Source organism: Dermacentor silvarum, chromosome 1, assembly GCF_013339745.2.
Source record: "Dermacentor silvarum isolate Dsil-2018 chromosome 1, BIME_Dsil_1.4, whole genome shotgun sequence".
Taxonomy (NCBI): Eukaryota; Metazoa; Arthropoda; class Arachnida; order Ixodida; family Ixodidae; genus Dermacentor; species Dermacentor silvarum.
Genome location: NC_051154.1, coordinates 258,250,015 through 258,268,575, shown reverse-complemented (window position 1 = coordinate 258,268,575; position 18,561 = coordinate 258,250,015). Strand labels below are relative to the sequence as shown.

The following is an 18,561-nucleotide window of genomic DNA, read 5'->3' as shown; positions in this document are numbered from 1 at the left end:
AGCAGCGCTCATGTTGTTGTTCTGCCATCTTTCCTGCAGCCGTCTCTCTCTGTATATATCTTGTAAATATAATTTTCCTATCCCTTTTTGCTACTCTCATCCCCGTGGCATCCCCGTGGACGCCCCAACGTCCAGTGGTTGAGGCGTCATGAAGCTGTTTGAGAACAGTGGAATGGAGTGTTTCGGGAACAACCAGTAGAAGCTCTGGGTCATCGGAGCTGGTGTTGCGTCTGTATAAGATGCCGTCACAAACACGAATAATTGTAGGGACGGGGCACAGTGATGAGAGCGTAGACGGCAGATAATTGACCACAAATTGGCGTCGCTGAGCTGTTCGCTGCGTATGTCGGATAAATCAGATATTGCAAAGACACAGGCGTCCGAATCGTGCGCTGACAAGTCGGGAGGGTCCACTGGATAGCGGGATAGGCAGTCCGCATCCTGGTACAGTCTGCCATACTTGTAAGTGACGTCAAAGCTGTATTCTTGCAGTTTCAGTGCCCAGCGACCAAGTCGTCCAGTCAGATCTTTGAGGGAAGGCAACCAGCAAAGCGCATGGTGGTCTGTGATGACCGAAAAGGTGTGGCCAAACAAGTATGGTCGAAACTTTCCGACAGCCCAAACTAGTGCAAGTCACTCGCGCTCAGTGATCAAAAATTTGCACTCTGAAGAGGAAAGAAGGCGACTTGCATAGGCCATGACGCAGTCGCGTCCTTGTTGCTGCTGGGCGAGAACAGCGCCGATGCCATGTCCACTGGCATCGGTGCAAAGTTCAGTGGGGGCTGACAAGTCAAAATGGGCCAAGATGGGTGGTGACGTAAGTAACGTCGTGAGCGTGTGAAATGCAGTGGCCTAGTCGGGACCCCAAGGAAATGATGTTTCCTTCTTCAAGAGTTGCGTGAGTGGACGGGCAACGTCGGCGAAGTTCTTGACAAAACATCGAAAATAGGAGCACAAGCCGACAAAGCTCCGTACGTCTTTAGTGGAACGTGGCATAGGGAAGTCTTTGACAACGCAAATTTTTTCTGGGTCAGGTTGCACGCCTTCAGCACTCACAAGGTAGCCAAGCACAGTGATTTTGCGGCGGCCAAAACGGCATTTGGCAGAGTTGAGCTGAAAGCCTCCTCGCCTGAAAACTTCAAGAACTGCCGACAAGCGGCTAAGGTGACTGTCAAATGTCAGTGAGAACACGATGACATCGTCAAGGTAACAGAGGCAAGTTGACCATTTGTATCCATAGAGGAGGGAGTCCATCATCCTTTCAAATGTGGCTGAGGCATTACACAGTCCAAAGGGCATTACCTTAAACAGATAAAGGCCATCGACGGAGATCTGCCAGTAGCCTGACCTCAGGTCGATGGAAGAGAAGTAGGCAGAGCCGTGTAGACAGTCCAGAGCGTCATCGATCCGCGGCAAAGGGTAGACGTCCTTGCGCGTGGCCTTGTTTAAGTGGCGGTAGTTGACGCAGAAGCGCCAGCTGCCATCTTTCTTCTTGACTAAGACGACCGGTGATGCCCATGGACTGCATGAAGGTTCACTTACGTCCTTGGTGAGCATCTTGTCGACTTCACGCTGTATCACCTCTCGCTCGGCATGGGACACACAATAAGGAGCTGGCATCCCCAGTATTGATCTTATGAGTGACCACAGACATCTGTCCCAAAGGATGGTCATTGAACTCAAAGATGTCAAATATGCGCCGCATACCGGCTGTCTGTACAGAAATATCACCGTCGGCGAGATTGTGCGAGAAAGAGGAAGGGGCAGAAGACAAAGAAGCGTCGGTGACGAATGCAGAAACGGCACACTCATCGATAGCAGAAAGGTGGACTAGAGTCATGCCGCCTGGGATGAGTTGCATGCACCAGCTAAAGTTCAATATGGGTAGAGACGTGCGATTGTCTGTAACTCTAATAAGGGTGTGAGGAAGAGCGACATTTTTGGTGAATAAGACGTCAACGATCAGGGTCAAGATGTAATCGCCATCGGTAATTGAAGAACAAGACCGCAAGCTCACATACATAACAGCTTGAGGAGGTAGACGAACGTAATCCACTGAGCACAAGCGCGGTTGGCTGTAGTAGGAGCGTCATGGTAGCACGGTAGGTCTAGCTGAAGCAAGCCGGTTCCACAGTTAATAAGGGCAGAATGGGCAGACAGAAAATCCATACCGAAGATGAGGTCATGGGAGCATTTCTCAAGCACGGCAAGTAGTACGCTTGTGGATCGGTCAGCAACACTTATACGCGCGGAGCACATATCCCTAGCACGGGAAACGTTCCGCCATCGGCGACACGAATGAGCAGTACTGTGGGTCGTGTTAGGACCTTCTTAAGGCGGCGACGAAGCTCCGAATTCATCACCGATCTCTGAGCCCCAGTATCCACTAGAGCGACAACATGTGCGTCATCCAGTTTGTCTATCAGGTTCCGTCTGGTCTGCAGTGTGGTCAGAAGATTTGGCTGGCGGGTCGTCGATGCAGCATTACCTCTGGGAGCTGCATCGTCTAGTTTTCCCGAGGGAGTCATTCAATTGGTGAAGTAGGGCGGTGGAATTGGAGTGAGCGAGATGATTGGCGACGTGACATCGGCGAACGGGACTGGTGACCACGTGGGGATGGTGAACGACGATACGGCATGGAGGGAGCGTCATCAGCGGTGGTTTGGGGATGCTCAGTGGTAGGGGCTGAAATCGGCCATGATCCATGTCGGGTCAACGGTTGTTTCCATAGGGAGCCTGATACCAATACCACAGGCTGTTAATATGGCGGGCCACGTGTCCAATACCGACGGCAGTTTAAGCAAATGGGACGGTCATCAGCAGTCCTTCACTCGGCTGGGTTGTGAGTACGGAACGGTGGCCTTTGACCTTGGGTGTGCGAAAGTGAGGGACGGCGGTCGATCGGCTGGGAAAGAGCTGCGGCACACAATGAGTCCAGGCCAGCATTGGAGAGCTCCTGATGAACGATAGCTTGGACTAGTGGCACCATCTAGGAACTATGGTCACACGTACGGCCGCACGTAGAAGCAGGAGACACAGCGTCAAGTTCACATCGGATGATCTTCTTCACGTGTTCCACGGTGAGCAGCGCCGACGGCTCAGGTACGTCTTCGCAGGACCACGTTGCTGCCAAGTTCAGAAGTCGATCGAAATTATGGGCAATGCGTCGACTTTTGGCGGCCTCAAAGCGCTTGCACTCTTGGATGATGGCATCAATGGTGTCGCAGTCTTTGCTGATTAGCAGATTGAAGGCATCATCTGCTATGCCCTTTAACACGTGGCCTACTTCCTCAGACTCCGTCATGCCGTTGTCGGCTTTGCGGCAAAGGGCAGGCACGTCCTGTATATAAGTCAGGTCTGACTCTGCCGCTGTCTGCGCACGAGATGCCAGCTCCTTCTTGCTGCTGCCTTTCTACCTGCGGACTTGCCGAACAGGGAACGCATCTTTTCCTTGCATGCATCCCAGCTCCCAATTTCGTCTTCATTATTCTCAAACCACACCTTCGCGGTTCCTTTGAGGTAAAATAATATGTTTGCCAACATGATCGTCTCATCCCAGTGATTATTCTTACTTGCACGCTCGTACAGGGGTAGCGAGTCCTCGATGTCGACGTTGTTAGTCCTGCAGAATGCGCCTGGGTCATTTAGCTGAGGCAGGACGATCGTTGTCATTGCAGCCGCCTCGGTGGGCGCAGACACCTCTTTCGCCATCGTGAATAAAGCCAAGCGTCGGTCACTGTGGAGCTCCGTTGTACCGTGTGGGTACCCCGCACCTCCACCAAAATGCCACGTGGATGAGAGTAGCAAAAAGGGATAGGAAAGTTATATTTACAAGATATACACAGAGAGAGACGGCTGCAGGCAAGATGGCAGAACAACAACACGAGCGCTACTCAGATCGTCGTCTTCACCGTCTTTCTGGTGCATTCTTCCATGCTCAGCATAGCGCGTAACAATACGAATACTATGACAAACTGTTTAGCGCAGCCTTTGTGTACTTAGCTGATGAAGTGCTGTATATTACTTTCATGAATTCTGGGCATTTTTGATGGCCTTCTAGTTTGGCAGTGTTAACTTTCAATGCTCTTATTTAAGGAAGGGGAAAACTGCTGTTGGTACTTTTGCTGAGAATGCAATCTGGTTGCACGAAAATTGTGTTTCCTATTCGTTTCTGCGATGCCCAGGTTTTCAAGGTCTGCGCACTAGACTGCAAGCAAATCGCAGCGTCAGTGGCGAGCAGGACGAGGACAGTGAAAGCCTGGACCCTGCGTTGGACGCTTCGGAGCAGGAGTGTGCTGCTCGTAAGGATGAATCACCAGACAACCAGAGTGTGCTTCGCCTCCTAGAAAAAGGCGAAAAGGTACGTGGAATGAGATTCTTTTGTGTACATCAGCAGTCAGGAACAATACTATAGTGCGAAAGAGAGAAATTTGAAAGGGCTTAAAGGGTCTCTGAACCACCTTTTATCGAAGTGGAGAAAGGCACTTGAAGTGAAAATAGACTATTTCAGAAATACTTTGCTACAAAAAGTACTTCAATGCGTTCAGCAGAAGCGGAGTTATTGACAATCAAACACGGCCTCTGCTGTGCTCCTGTTCCTTCTTCAATACCTTGCACTGCGAAGGCTACGGTGGAGTGGGGCATGGTCACAATGCTCCACCTTTGAAATGTTACCGTGGCGTGCAGTTCAAATTTCATTGGGTATATTAACGTAGACGCGACGACTTACGATTTTGGTGCCTACAACGCGCTAAACGTAAGACAAACGCGGTTGTCCTCAGTGAGCCGCAGTGCGCTTAGCCAGTGGACTCGTGGCGGCACCCCACAGCGGCCGTGGTGTAGCCGACAGCAGCGACCAATCGCAGTCACGTATGGGAATCTGCTTTACTATAAAATAAAGCATCCAGAAGAGAATGAGGAGCAGGCTTCTGTTTGAAAAGAGAGCGTTTGAGAGAAAGGTGACTTCGCGCTCCGCTTGCGAGCTCCACGGAGCGCGTACGACAGCAAAACTTGGCTGAGATGTTCACAGCAGCACATGCTACTGGCGGACTATGTTATTTCACCAAGCCCAAGGGGTGGTTCAGGGCCCCCTTAAACATCTTCCATTGGTCTGCTCGAAAAAGTGTGGCCAGGTAATTGCTGTAATGAAAGAATGAAGCGCAGTTTTTGCTTGTAAATGGTTTATTTGATCAAACTGCACCTTCAAGGTTTTAAAGAAGTATCTGATTGACATCCGCCTCCTCTGTCAGCTCTCCACGTTTCCTCAGCACTTGATTAACAGTGAGTGAACCAAGACAAGCTTGAGCCTGGAGCCAACGTCTTTTGAGGTTTCTTATCTTGGTCAGGTCAACAACTGCATTTCTTGGCAGCGTTTATATAGCTCACACGCTTCCTAGAGACGAGCATGAGCGGGTAGGAAATAGTAAGGTAAAAGCTTTCCACAGCTAGTTCGTGATAAAAACATCCAAGACAACCTACCGCAAGAGCTAAAAATCTGTGCTAGAATAACTTACATTTGGCAGTACAGAAGCTGCTGCAAGCAGCAAATCGCCCGTTCCATCAACTGCACCTGTGGTGTCAGGCGGCTTCACCCGAACAGTATTCTTTCGAACTTGGAATTTTTTGCACAGCCATGTTTGTATGCATAGAATTTTCTACAAAAATTATTGCAGGGAACTTTGGCGCTAGTGTCTACTTGAGCTGCGAGCATGGCAGTTCAGCAAGCATGGGAACATTGGGCAGTACTTTGCATGGATTTGCCTAAACTTTTTTCCTTCTGGCATCAAATAGCTTTTGCAACTTGACGAATTGATCATTTTCAGCAAAATATTGCATTATACTAAATGCAACAATTTGCAGTGATCATGCATGTGCACAGAGACTTACTGCCTTGCCGTATTTGGAAAAGTTAAATTTCTTGGAAATTTCATAAACAAAATGTAAAACAAAAACATAATAAATAATGCCACAAGAACGTCTGATGCTATAAGTGCAACGAATTGGTAAATACAGTCAACGTCCGATTTTTTGGACTCCCTAGGGGCCGCGAAAATGTCCGAAAAATCAGGCAGTCTGAAAAAACGTATGCATGCCTTTTACTGCACCCAAGGGCTCAAATTGCCACAGGCACGTCTAAAATAGCTATCAAGGCCTGCCAGTACACTTATTAAGTGTATCGTAGCTCGTACTGTGCTAGGAGGCGGCGGATGCACGTGTGTATTAAGGAATACATACCGTGTCCCGTGACAATTGCCCCTTCCCACTCTTGATATGCTTCACCGCAATACTTCGCGTGTGTTTCACTGCGTAACATTGCTGTATTGAAGTGAAGCTGACTTTTGATAACCAGCATTATGCAACGCGTTGTGCTTTCCGAGTTTCCAAGACATTGGCGAGGATTACAAAGGCGGAGTCGGCACCATTGCTAACAGCGGTGAATTGTTTCAATGAAAAGCATGGCACCGAACAGAAACAAGCTTGGTAGCGAACGTCAAAGTAGCTAGGCCTAGTGGCCGCAGTGGTGGCTACGGCTACCAGCGGATCTGCACGCGAGAGCGCCGGTTTGAGGAGGCGAGATAATCAAAATGGCGGTGGTGGCTTCGATTAATGCCGTTTCGAACATGCGGTCATGGCAAAAAGTCCGGAAAATCGGGCGGCGAAGGTTTTTTGCGTCCAAAATTTCAGACATTTTTATACATTAACTCTATGGGGTACGTGACAGTGCCGCGAAGGCATCCGAATTATCTGGCATGTCCGAAAAATCGGGTGTCCGGAAAATTGATTGTTGACTGTATATGTACTACCCATTGTTTCAGCTGAACGATCACAGTGCCAGAGTTCCCTCCAGTAAATTTTGTAGAAACTCTGTGATTGTACTATGCAAGCTTGTGGTTGCAGTTTGTCACAAAGGCCAACTCTCATTTCAGATCACTCACATGTTCCGATGTGCACGGGTGCAAGGCCTTGACACATGTGAAGGCCTATTGCTGTTTGGGAAAGAGCACTTTTATGTTGTGGATGGTTTCACATTGCTGAAGACGAGGGAAATTCGAGACATTGACTCACTGCCAGCCAAGTAAGGGGTTCTCTAGAACACATTCTTGCATGGAAATGGGTTCACAGTTCTACCAACAGACCGATTTCACGACAAATCTTTCTGTGTCACCGGTGCTGCTATGCATGCAGGTAGCAGTAGTCCTTAGTAGGCTGAAGGGCAACTATCGTAAGAACCATGTTGTGTTTGTACCATGACAAACCCATTTGGCTCTTGAGAGCAAAATGATTGCTGGTGAGAATGAAAAGATTCTTTTTATTTTTGATCGCCAAGTTTAATGGCCCGAAACTGTGCAGTGGGTTATAAAGGATGCTGTAGTGGAGGGCTGCAGATTAATTTTGATGACCTGGGGTTTTTGAACGTGCAACCAAAGCATGGTACATAAGCATTTTTGCATTCTGCCCCCATCAGAATGCAGCCTCCGCGTCCGGATTTGAACCCGCACCATCGTGCTCAGCAGCACCATGCCATAGCCGCTAAGCCAACAAGGCAGGTATAATAAATAGATTCTGCAATAGAAATGGGATTTGAGACACAGCCCTTCCCACCTCACAAATTTTCCCTAAATTTTGCTGGAATATTCACATGGCACGCTCCTCGGCATTCCCATTGTACAGCCAGAAAGCAGCAAGGAATACTGTCATGGCACCGGCGGGGCTGCTACGCATTTACTCTGAAGGGGGTGAAATCGGTCTGTTGAATCTCAAGTGGTACTCTGCTCCTATAACGTTTTTATATATATATATATAAGTCAATGAGAGCTGCATTATTTTATACATTGAGGTGCTAAATTCAAATCTGTACTTAATTTTATATGTAAAAAGCAGTGCTTGAAGATATTAATAATTTCACATTCTTAGTTTAAGGCGACTCAGTTCAGAAAACCTTTAAGTAATATTACAAAGTAGTGGTATGTACCAGAATGATTTAGGATTTATAATGCATGCTATAAACAAGAATGAAAGTTCTAGTCTGCTTTGAACCAAAGCTATAGGACAACGAACTTGTGGGTGAAATACTTTTTTGACATTTCAAAAATTTATTTTAAGAACTTTTAATGATAATCATCAATACATTGGTTCTTTTGTACTCCACCATAGCTCACCTTTCTAAAAAAGAGAGAGAGAGAGAGAGAGAGAATAACAAGAAAGAAAAGAACTGCAGTGGTAACAGTAGCAGAACCAGATATTATCCTCCAATATTTGGAAATGATTACAATTTAGCTATGGGGGGGGGGGGGGGGGGAAGAAAAATAAATAATTTGAATGAAAAATTTGTTCATGTGAAAGTAGCGCATCAAATAAACAAGGCAACTTTCATCTAAATTTAACTGGAAATTAAGTAGTGTGCAGGGTGCCCTGTTCTGGAAATGGCAAGTCTGTGTTTTTTCTTCTTTTTTTTTTTTTTTCAAGCATGTGGACGTTTTGTCAAACAAATGACAAAAAGTGACCAAGAACACTTGCCACTTTTTTCTGTCATTTTTCAGCATGCATGACCCAATTATTCCAAACTCTTCCCCAAGGAGCAAGCACCAGAAGAGAATGTACGTAACCAAGTTTTAAAATGGTTGGACACATGCGTAAACAAATATAAAGTAAATACAACTTTTTTTTATTGTCCCCCCTTTCTCATTTAGGTGCAGTAAGTTTTCGTATGATGACATACGTGAAGTGCACAAGCGGCGCTACCTTCTGCAGGTAGGTTGTTATACACTGTTTGGTTACAACATATACCGTATTTACTTGCGTAATGAACACACTCACGTAATGAATGCACCCCCAGATTGGTCGTGAGAGATCAGATTTTTTAATCTTTTTTTTCCTCGCGTAATGAATGCAACCCAAACTTTGCTACTGTGCAGTCCCACGATTGAATGGCCGTGCTGTAGTTTTCCCGGAAAGACTAGAATCCTTTATCACGGTAGCTTGGGGCCTGACGGAAAGAGCGACCATGATAACGCTCAGCCTGTTAATTGTTATACACTGTTTGGTTACAGCATATGCCGTATTTACTTGCGTAATGAACGCACTCATGTAATGAATGCACCCCCAGATTGGTCGTGAAAAATCTGATTTTTTTAATCATTTTTTTTTTTTTTCCTTGCGTAATGAATGTAACCCAAACTTTGCTACTGTGCAGTCCCACGATCGAACGGCCGTGCTGTAGTTTTTCCGGAAAGACTAGAATCCTTTATCACGGTGGCTTGGGTCCTGACGGAAAGAGCGATCGTGATAATGCTCAGCCTGTTCTCACCACAACCTTGCCGCCAGTACCGGTGCAAAAGCACCTCGCAGACTGCAACTGGCTCTCTGCAACAGTTACTTTACGCAGTTTACGGACTTGACGTAGTAGCAGAGAGTGCAGGCGCAATGCATAGCCAGGCTAGGGGGCGCGGTGCACGGGAGAGTCCAAGAAGGGGCAGCCGGCACTTGCCTGGCATAGTCAGGCTAGTCGTGCATAGTGTCGAATTCGCGTGTCTGTTGCTCGCTTTTGTGCCCATCTTTGGTTTTGCTGTGTGTGATGGGCCCCAAGTCGAGTTATATGCCCGCTGCGGGACAGAGAGTTCACAAAACGGAAACGCGGATCAGACACCGGTAAACTTTTACATGCCAATGAGCAGGATGGTCGAGCAAAGAGACGCACGTAGCATGATTGTCAAAACAACAGGTGCCAAAAAGCAGTGCTTCAATGGGATGCTTGCAATAACGGCAGACAGCCGGAAGCGGTTGCGAGGAGGATCCACGATGGTGGATGAAGCGGCCAGCGACCATGACGACAGGTCTGGTGGTTCCGATGCGGAGTGAAGTGCAGTAACAACGCTGTTACGGTTCGCAAATAGTATATGTGCATTGTTACTGCAAAGATAAGTTGTCTAATGCATTTTTCAAATCATTACTGTCTTACTTTTCAATTTTTGCTGTTCCGAAAAAGTTCCCATAAAATTTACCTCGCGTAAGAAATGCACTCCCAACTCTGCTTAGGATCTTTGGGACAAAAAATGCGTTCATTACGCGAGTATATACGGTATACCATGTTAACAATTTTCTAATGTGAACCTTTATTATTGCGATAGCAGTTATACGGGCATTCGAGGAGCGTTCACGCCATTGTGCTATCGCAGTATTAACGGCACCTGCCCAGCCTGCATGTGGAGGGTTAGAGAGTCCCCAGAGACTTGCAATGGGTTTTGCTGCAAAAATGATGAAGCCAAGTGGATGCGTCGTCACGCTGTTATATCAGATCTGCAGCAGAGCCCGGGCAGCATTCTGTCTTCTGCTGATGGTATGAGCATTGTGTTCACACACGTTAGCGTTCCTGCTGAGCAGCTGTGTGCATACCACATTGAGGTGCATTCATTGGTCTGGGCGGAACAAATAGTAAATGTCAAGTTAAAACTATGTAATTCGTTCGTTGGGCACTAACTAAAGCCAACGGTTTTTCATCGGTCTCAAATTGTGCGCCATCAAACTGCAGTGCCTGTAACACTGCTTCCGACGTTCCTCATCGCACCAGTATTGTGAGATGCCTGGTATCTGCCAGGGCACTATTTCTTCTGCACAGCAGCAGTTGTCTCACATGCTGCGTCGCGTCAACGTGTCACCTCCATGTATTGTTGGAACATCATCTGAGGTGCTTGAGCGCAACGCTAAACGTTGTTACTGCTTTCAATACTTCAACTTCGGGCACAACTGTATATATTGTCTTGAAGAAGTTGACTAAAACTGGTGTGCATGTCAAATTGACTAGTTGATGATTGATTGACTAGATTCCAATAAAAGCTCCCTGGTCTGTGGTGAACCCACATGCTGAGCCCCCACTCAAAAGCACTGTGGAAGCGGCAGCACATCGCGCTTTTTACTCCCATGCAACACTCCAGAGAGGAGGTGCTCTGTCCCTCCGATGGAAAGGTCTTCACTACCCACACCTTATTGTCATGAGCATGGCAGTTTGCCCAGCATTGAACTCTTCCAGCATGGATTTCTTTACACAAAGAGGCACTGTGCGTGCTTGCACTACTGCCTCATTCAAATGTCACGTCTGTCAAATACAGGTGCGGCACAATTCAATGGGAAAAGTTGAGGCGTGCAGTGTTGGCGCAGCTGCCACTGCCTGCCTAATCGCAATATGGCATGTTGACTAAAAGTCTCTGACTGGTGAAAATAATTTGTTTCCGCACTAACGCCACAGCTGGTGATCATTCGCCACCTGTTGGGGTAACCAGGTTAAGGTGGACCTACAGGGAAGCGGTGGGTTTAAGTGACCAAAGCTTAAGCTTAGAAGCCACCTGGCAGGAGAGTCCTGAAGCGTACACATCATGTATTCTCCCTGTTTTTCTCTAAATTTTTTTGTGGCTTTGCTAGAACATGTTTTTCGTGTGACAACGTGGAGGCCTATGTTAACAGGCCAACGGATGCCGGCGTGTACCATACCCTTTCACCATGCTTTTGGGCATCACCTGCGCACGCAGAAAGTACAAATTTTTGCCTCCAAGTCAAACTTTGCACGTTAACCCATTATAGACCGATTTCATGTACTTTATAATGTTTTCCTACCCTTATAAAAAACTACCACTCAAACATTGACATCAAGCCTGATCGAGATCGCATTTCTCGACCGTGACTGACTTCCTTCCACAGCTTGTGCAGAAGAGCCTATTGCGATCGAGAAATTAGATCCCATTCAAGGTCGATCGCAATGTTACAGGGGTATTAATAATAACACCACAAACTCAACAAATCTGGCACAATTCCTTGAACCACAATAAATTGAAATGAATTGTGCAGAAATTATGACATTCTCTTTTCTGACCAAAAAATCAGGTGCACATTAGAATTGAGTAAATACGGTACCTTTGTTGGGCGTCTGAAACGTCAGAATCAATTCAATGTTCACAGCGCATAACTGTGTGGCTTCCTCCAGTTCTTCTTTTCAGTTGAGTTTTTCACGTTGAGGGTAAAGAGTTGTAAATGTCATTTGCTGATTGGACATGCCTTATCTTTCTATAGCCAATAGCCTTGGAAGTTTTCTCAGCTGATGGGCGGAACTACCTGCTGGTGTTTCCACGCAAAGTCCGCAACAAGGTCTACGCTCGTTTCTTGTCAGCAGCCACTGCAATAACCGACAGTGCCCAGGAATCCTTGGCAGGGCAGCGCAGAGGTGCCAACGTAGAGTCGGGGTAAGGTGCAATACATATTTATCAAGTCCGGTCTCTGTGCCACACTTCCTTATTGAGAATTGTTATCTATATGCAGCCAGCAGCTAAGGTTGACAACATTCTTTTATTGCGATAGCATTTATATGGACACTTCAAGCGGATTTCTGCCGTCGCCGTCGCTGCCGTGAGGTTCCATATAAAGTCCAAGGGCGATTAAATCGTCGCCACACGCTGTATGTGCGAGTGAAAGCACGCAGGGGACGCGCGCTTTCATGGAGAGCGAATGCATGGTGGAGAGCACACACCACTTCTTCCGTCACGCGAAAGCCGTGGAGGTATGGGAGGGAGGGAGGGGGGGGGGGGGGCGACGCTATGCTGCAGCACCAAATGCGTATCTTGCAACCGGGCGCAAGGGGAACTGGCGACTTAATCTCCCACGCGAAAGGAGGAAAGCGGGAAGGCAGCACGGGAGGGAGGGGGGGGGGCACCTTCTACTCTGCTAACAGTCATGCTTAGTAAAACTTTCTGCTGGGCGAGTTGGTTCATACTTGCAAAGGAGATGGTTATGCGCAAAAACAAAAAAACACGGACACAGAAGTAGACGGGGACGAGCGCAAACTTTCAACTGACTTTCACAGTCATGCACTTGTACTTTGTGTCGGTGCGGGCTGTCGCGTGCGCCGTATCTTGAAAGTGATCTCCACATGGCTCTGAACTTTGTATGTGCTGTGCTTTCGACACTCAGTTTCCGTTGAAGCGATAGACCGCATGAACCTTCGCTCGCTGCGGCGGCGACGTTTGCGCACGCCAGCATTTTGACAGTGGTTGTCTGCGGTCATCGAGTGTGATCTATCCATGTTTGCTTATGCGCGCTGGCACCACGCTTGCTAAGTCAGTTAGTGAGCGAATGTGTCCAAGTTTATGCAGCTGATAAATCTACTATCCCTACTCCGTATAGCTCTCTACTAATTTGGATGCTTCGCCTTTTGGGCAAAACTGCGACATTTTTTAATAAGGTTGATATATATATATATTGAACCGGATGTCAACATGGTAGTATAGTAAACTCCTCATTATAACAATGTGAACGGGATGGCAAAAGAAAAGTTGATATAAGCAGTAATTAAATAAAAGCAACTACTCCGCAAAGCTAAGAAGGTAGAGTTGGAATAACACAACACCACGAATGTCTAATGCGGGTGGCACATAGCGCATTTTCAATCGCAATCGAGCCCAATGGGTGTGCAGGCACTGCTATGGCATAGCTGGCAATGGAGAGGGTCGCTCGCTCGCCCAGCACACAAAGCTTCGCTTGATGCGGAAGGCGAGTGTGCACATGCCCCTTGCTAGTTCGCTCTAAGCAGAGCGGCTTACTTGTATGCTTCAAGTAATGATGTGGTTTAAAATGCATGCATTTGGGTTGGAACTGGAATAAATTTTGAACGAAGGGATAATTTGAGCAAAACAATTTCATTTTAACGAGGGTTTACTGTATATCAACAATACTATAATGTTAGGACGGGATCAAACAGTGCTAGGACGGCACGAAGTGAGTAGACAGACAAGGCGCTGAAAGCAACGAAGTAAGTAGACAGCGCCTTGTCTGTCACTTAGTCCCGTCCTAATGATGTACCAACCAGCCCTGACCAGCAGACTCCTTCACTCTAATGTATGGAGAGAGTAACACATTAAAAATCTTTTTGATGGTTCGGTAAGATTGAAGCATAATTTAAAGCTAATCACTGTTATTTTTATGCTGGTCTGGTGGGTAGTTAGGCTCCATAGTGAAAAAAGAAAAACACATTAAACACTTTTCATTCATGTGCTTGAATGCTTCATATGCTTTGCTTCACGTGGTTATAACTAACAACAAATAAAACCTCTTCGTACCCCCTATTCTTCTCCCTCATAATCTGGCAGTTATAGTCCCATAGACAGTTAAGATGGCAGTAGAGACAAACCTCAAAGTCACATTTGACGCAAAAATGTCTTCGTTATATTCAGTATTCATTATAAGCATGTATTCACTGCACGCTGATATTGGAGAGACAAATGTTATACTTTGTTATATCCAATAATTCTTTATATCTGAAGCATGTTTACTAAAGGCTGGAATATGTTTTAAGCAGTCATGGAAGCTGTAATACAGACTTCGACCCACAAATGAAATTACGGGGTATTTGTCGCATTTGTTTCGCTATGTCAGACAGCAAAAAGCAAAATACTATTTCATTAATTTATAGGGTGTATGCCTGAGTTTCAGTAGGAGCATATTGAAAAAAATAAAATGTGGGCTTTTTTGTAGAAATTTTGGAAAATTTCCAATTAATTACAAACATGGTACATTTGGCGGCCGTTTTGTATATGAAATATAATGACTGGACAGATAAACTTTGGCATCAATTAACACAATAATTTTCTTGAGATGTGCAAAAAATTTCAGCTCCCTGGGTTTGTCACTTGAAAAAAAGGGTGGAAATGTGAGCCAAATTGAAGTTTGTGCTATGTTCGTAATTTTTTTGTCCTACATCTGAAGCTGCTAACAAGATTATATTTATTCTGGCCAGAACTGTCGGTTAATATCAGTCAGAAAAAAAATATTTCGATTACAGTGTGAATACTGTTGCTGTAATAATTTGGGAAAGTGCCAATAATTCGCAGTTCGCGGATGGTGGCCTGAGGTTTAAGAAATATTGGGATTTTTTTCCAAGTAAAATAATTTTGTTGTCGAGAAAGTAAGGTTTGATTCGCTATTGCTGCCCCCAAAACTATATTATAAATTTTATTCACGTAATTTAAAAATGTCGACCGGTCGTGGTTGGCTGATCTTATCTGAAACCAGCTCAACTCATTTACTTCAGGCATGCCGATGCTCCGCGGGCTCTATGCCTCACGCTGCCAGGATTGGACCGTGTGGCTCTTGTACCGAAGACTGTAGTACTTCCAAAAGCTCATGAAAAGGCTTAGCAGGTGGACAGCAATCATCGCATCGCTCTCAAGAAAGCATGCCGCTAACTTTAGTGATAAAAATTCATGCTAGCCCCACACTCATTTGGTTAAAACAAAGGTTGTCTCGTTAGAACTGTCGTCTAATGTTCCAAGAGCCCCACATTGGGCACCAAGATAGAGGGAGTAGGCTCTGCATGCGGCTAGGGCTGAAGGAAAGCTCCGATTCTAGCCACACTCAGTCGCTCCACAAGGCATCCCCAACCCCTCATGCAGGTGAATCACAACTACGATGTGTTTGGGCGAATAAGGCAAAACATCGGTGTAAACACAAACAATATTTTTTGCTAAGAACAATACAGTAAGCATTAAGTGCTGGTAGGAGGGTCATCTGCTTCATAATAGTGATAAGGAGGTTCATCTTGTCACATGTGGCTGGTCAGGCAACGAGCTCACTCACAAGACAGTAATGTAATCCTGGTGATAGTATATTGCAGCCGGAGAGAGCCTATCTCAATCAGGGATGCTCTTTGATACCTTTTTACTTGCGCGAGAGGGCTGTTTTGATGTCTGAGGGAATGAATACCTTCTCATTCCCAAGGGTTTTTGTGGAAGCGTGTATCACAGAGGTGATGGCGAAACGAGGAGAAAGTAGCATTGTGAACCTTCGCCGCACCCTATACAGCTCCTGGTTTGGATCACAGTCTGCAATCATGCTCCGGTGCAATATGCTGGAGGAAATGGGATGTTGAAGAACCCTGGGGTAGTCAAAATTATCCGCACCCTTCTGCTGTGGCACCCCTCATAGCCCACTGGGTAGTTTCAAGACTAAATCCCTCAGTTAAATTAATGATTATTAACACGCCCTAATTCATGCAGGTTGTTGGCTCCATTCACTGCGGTGGGGGCAAAATGACACTTCTCCAGTGATCACTTGGGGCAAATGAGCGAAATCATGCATGAACTGGAGACCCAAAGGTCTTCTAATGGTTTAAAAAGAAGCACTGATTTGTTATGTGTGTTCATCCTAGCAAAGTTTTTACAATATCTGCCACAAGGGAACATTCCGTGAATGTTGTCACATGTAATTTTACAGTTTTTCTTATGTTGGTTGTCTAAAATTGCTTCGTCCAGGGCATCAGTAACGTGTGACATCAGTGCCCTTTTCTCATTTCTAGTGTTGTAGCATGAGGCTGCAAAGTTTTGTTACCATCCTGTAAATTTAAAAATACATAGCATTGCTTTGTGGGTGTACAATGACTAGACGGAATTATTGCATGTTGTTCACTTGTATTCACACTTGCACGCAGGGGCAAAATACTAGGGCACTGAGAAACACAAACACTGTACGATTAGTTTCTGGGTCTCAGGTTGTGGGTTTTCTATTTTTTTTTCTACCTTGTTAATTTAAGCCTTCAAGTGATGAGTGGATTTCTCCTGTATTATGTGACTTGAAAATGGCCTTGTGTTTTAGGGCAAGTTTGCTGAGCAACCTCATAGGAGAGACATCGGTAACGCAGCGATGGCTGGTGAGTAAAATCTTGCAAAGAAAGTTACGATGGATGTATTATGTAAAGTATTTGTTAAGCGCCACAAAAAAAAAAAGACGGAGGGGGGGGGGGGGGAGGTGAATTGTAGCTTATTTGGGCGAAGGGACCATCAAAAGCCTTTTGGCACAATATGAAAGACAAGAGATTTCCACCAGCTACAGGTATCTGAGTTCTGTATGGTATTCCTGGCTGTTAGGCTAGTGTATACCAGTTTTTTTTTTTTTTTTTTTTTTTATGTAAGCTGTATGAGGTGATTGTGAAATTTCCTTTCCATTTTTTGAAGATATACAGACAGAATGAAATCACTGGCCTTTGCATTTAATTTTATCTTGGGTTCAGTATAAAATTTACAGGCACTAAACTAGCAAATTAAACTCTCGAAATAATAATGATGCTTCATTTATCTTTCTGCATGAGTTATGATGAATTTGCTGTAGCTTGCAGCGAAAGTTAAGGCTAGCGCTTATATTTATAAGCGTATCAATGCCAATTGAGTGGTTTAATCAACCGCAGTACTGTGAAAACTTGCTCGTATTATTTTGCAGAGGGGCGAGATCAGCAATTTCCAGTACCTGATGCATTTGAACACATTGGCAGGCAGGTCATACAATGACCTAATGCAATACCCAGTCTTCCCTTGGGTTCTTGCTGACTACGACTCAGAAGCAAGTTGCTTTTTCTTTTGATACTCATTCTGTATTTTGTTCCAGTTCATCTAATGAAAATTGTTCACATGCCTGTGCAGGAACTAGATCTGAATGATTCAGCAACTTTCCGCGACTTCAGCAAACCGATGGGTGCTCAGACAAGTGATCGTCTCGAACAGTTCAAAAAGCGTTACCGAGAATGGGATGACCCTCACGGTTGGTTCTTTTCTCACTTTATATAGTTTCGTCTCGTAAAGCCAGCGGAAATCTTGTGCTCCATATTTATACATTTGAATTTGTGTAACACTTATGCTGAATTTTTTTTTTTTTTTTAGGAGAGACGCCTCCCTATCATTATGGTACATTTTATTCATCCGCAATGATTGTGGCCTCCTACCTGGTTCGAATGGAGCCCTTCACGCAGCACTTTCTGAGACTACAGGTGACATTTTCTTCTTTTGCATGTAGTTTTGATAGATCATTGAAAAAAAAAACAATGTGGCTTGGCACTGTGTATTGGTATGCACTGACATTGCACTGCAGTGCAGCTGTACATTGCATATGGGGCACATACATCTGAATTTTATATTGCCTTTTCTTTTTTTATCACCAATTTTGTACCTCAGCACTGATAAGTTTCTTTAATTGTCGCCATTTTCAAAGGCATTTATAGAGCCAGTTATGGCACTTTCGCACGCCGTATGCTGTGGGTGCAAGGGTAACCGTGCGAGGGTGAGCTGAAAAGATTGGTGGCTTGATGCGTGCCGTTCTCCCGCATGCACAAAGGGGGGGGTGAGCACGGGGTAACAAGATCAAGTGTGCGCTAGGCGGGCAGGTGAGCACGCATCTCCTCATCTATCCTAGCCGTGGCTGTGCGTGGCTACCTGTGCTACTGAGAGCGTAAGCGACCCGCACGCCCTGCCTAGGAGGTAATCTGCAGAGGGTGCAAAGCAAGGTGAGCCTCTATGGCTGATCGCTTCATGTGTGCTGTCCTCCCGTGCGCCTTGTGTTGGAGGTCGCGTAATCTCAACTTTTGGAGGCACATTGAAGTGAAAGGCAGGATGAATTTGTGTTTGCTCCCAAGGCCCATGCTCTTCACCATGCCCGCATTCTGACAGTGCGTGTTCACACTCATCGAGTGAGATCTGTTCATGTTTGCCTGTGCGCGTGTGACATCATGCTTGTGAATTTAATTAGTAAGTAAACATT

The 18,561-nt window shown here is 45.7% G+C and overlaps 1 protein-coding gene across 1 annotated transcript in view; it reads left to right on the top strand.

The window, feature by feature from the left end:
* Nucleotides 1-18,561, top strand: part of LOC119437087 (WD repeat and FYVE domain-containing protein 3) — a 235,089-nt gene that overhangs the window by 161,076 nt on the left and 55,452 nt on the right. The window contains exons 48-56 of the mRNA XM_037704162.2: nucleotides 4,185-4,360; nucleotides 6,927-7,075; nucleotides 8,541-8,597; nucleotides 8,691-8,751; nucleotides 12,061-12,230; nucleotides 16,630-16,684; nucleotides 17,251-17,370; nucleotides 17,451-17,568; nucleotides 17,688-17,794. Of these exons, the coding sequence (XP_037560090.1) occupies nucleotides 4,185-4,360; nucleotides 6,927-7,075; nucleotides 8,541-8,597; nucleotides 8,691-8,751; nucleotides 12,061-12,230; nucleotides 16,630-16,684; nucleotides 17,251-17,370; nucleotides 17,451-17,568; nucleotides 17,688-17,794 (1,013 nt within the window). The remainder of the gene's footprint in view (nucleotides 1-4,184; nucleotides 4,361-6,926; nucleotides 7,076-8,540; nucleotides 8,598-8,690; nucleotides 8,752-12,060; nucleotides 12,231-16,629; nucleotides 16,685-17,250; nucleotides 17,371-17,450; nucleotides 17,569-17,687; nucleotides 17,795-18,561) is intronic.